We start from the raw sequence: 2005 nt of genomic DNA, 5'->3' as shown, positions 1-2005 counted from the left end.
GCTGGTGGATGAGTGACCATCAGGTCGAGTCCCTTTGGAGATATAAGATTTCTGACCAAGACCAGACTGCACACTTCTTCTCCTCACCGTTTTGTTCCCAGTAAAAGCAAGGCTTTCCTGCCAGCGCAGCAAGAGAATCATTTCTTCTTTGGTGCACTATTTAATCATCTGGTGGATGAGTGACCATCAGGTCGAGTCCCTTTGGAGATATAAGATTTCTGACCAAGACCAGACTGCACCCTACTTCTCCTCACCGTTTTGTTCCCAGTAAAAGCAAGGCTTTCCTGCCAGCGCAGCAAGAGAATCATTTCTTCTTTGGTGCACAAATATTTAATCATATTGGGAGCACGACCCTAGCCAGACCAAAGTCCCACCTGGACTCCTGCTAGAACCCCAGCTCCCACTCCTCCCTTGCCAGGACGCCAGCCTGTGGGACGGGAGTGAAGACAGCACTCAGTAATCCTGAGCTCACTAATCCTGCCCAGGGTTTATGGTGGGCTGTGGGGTGGAATCAGGCCATGTCAGTGCGGGAGCCTGGAGAAGGCTGAGACAGGGCTAGCAAGTAGCTGGGGAAACTCAGCTCAGGGCTGCAGGACGGCTGGGGAGGGCAGAGGGAAGATAGGTGAGGATCTGCAAGGACCAGGAGTGGGGGAGGAAGAGGAGGTTCTTACTAAATTCTGTGGGAGAAAGTGGAGGGGAGGTTAGAGAAACTAGTATGAAGTGAAAGGAAATTAAACATTTGCAGAGAAACGTATCTGGCAAACTTAGGCGGCAGAGAAGAAATTAAATATTTAAGGGAGAAGCAAGAGAATCAAGTATTTGAGAAAATAATCAACTATTAAGAGAAACAGTGAAGGTCAGATATTTGGAAAGAAGGCAAAAATAAATATTTGGAGGAATCAAAAGGATCAAAATGGGGGACAACAAAGAAAATGGACTATTTGAAAGAGAAGAAAGTGGTTCAGATAGTGTGGACCAAACGAAAATAAACATTTGGGACAGAAATGAGAATATCAAATATTGCCCAAAAAGATGGAAACAAACTGAGGAATGAAAAACAGATTGAAGAATGGGGGGAGGAGGAATATTCTAAGTTTCAGGGAAGAAAAATACTTTTTTTATTCAAGGGAGAAGAAAAACGACGGGCTATCTAGGAGACAGATAGGGACCCGTTTGGGGAAGAAAGCAGAAGATAGCCTGGTTGAGAAAGGAAGAAAAAAACGAATATTTGTTAAAACAGAAGATCCGTATATTAGAAGGAGAAAACGGATTTAATTTGGGAAAGAGGATAAAGATGAGAAAAAGGAAAAGACTAATTTTTCCTGGGGACAGGAAAGCAACCATTATGGAGAAAAGGCAGGAAATATCGAAGAAAAGAAAGAGGCGAAGCGAGGGCTAGGAAGGAGGGGGGTGGTCCCGCCCTCGGCAGCCCTGACCCTGTCCTGCCCCCTTCCCCCAGGTCTGGTTCAAGAATCGGCGAGCCAAGTGGCGGAAGCGCGAGCGTAACCAGCAGCTGGACCTGTGCAAGGGCGGCTACGTGCCGCAGTTCAGCGGCTTGGTGCAGCCCTACGAGGACGTGTATGCTGCCGGCTACTCCTACAACAACTGGGCTGCCAAGAGCCTGGCGCCAGCGCCGCTCTCCACCAAGAGCTTCACCTTCTTCAACTCCATGAGCCCGCTGTCGTCGCAGTCCATGTTCTCGGCACCCAGCTCCATCTCCTCCATGACCATGCCGTCGAGCATGGGCCCGGGCGCCGTGCCCGGCATGCCCAACTCGGGTCTCAACAACATCAACAACCTCACCGGCTCCTCGCTTAACTCGGCCATGTCCCCCGGCGCCTGCCCTTACGGCACACCCGCCTCGCCCTACAGCGTCTACCGGGACACGTGCAACTCGAGCCTAGCCAGCCTGCGGCTCAAGTCCAAGCAGCACTCGTCGTTCGGCTACGGTGGCCTGCAGGGCCCGGCCTCCGGCCTCAACGCCTGCCAATACAACAGCTGACCG

At 50.8% G+C, this 2005-nt stretch overlaps 1 protein-coding gene across 1 annotated transcript in view; it reads left to right on the top strand.

Annotated features, from left to right (window-relative positions):
- The window catches only part of PITX1 (paired-like homeodomain 1), a 5853-nt gene extending 3851 nt beyond the window's left edge, over window positions 1-2002 (top strand). The window contains exon 3 of the mRNA XM_014539150.1: window positions 1460-2002. Coding sequence (XP_014394636.1) covers window positions 1460-2002 — 543 coding nt within the window. The remainder of the gene's footprint in view (window positions 1-1459) is intronic.
- Window positions 2003-2005: the final 3 nt, after the last annotated feature.

This window comes from Myotis brandtii, unplaced genomic scaffold (genome assembly GCF_000412655.1).
Source record: "Myotis brandtii unplaced genomic scaffold, ASM41265v1 scaffold208, whole genome shotgun sequence".
NCBI classification, from domain to species: domain Eukaryota; kingdom Metazoa; phylum Chordata; class Mammalia; order Chiroptera; family Vespertilionidae; genus Myotis; species Myotis brandtii.
Note: the sequence above shows the minus strand (reverse complement) of the source record. Positions and strands in the feature narration are given on the sequence as shown.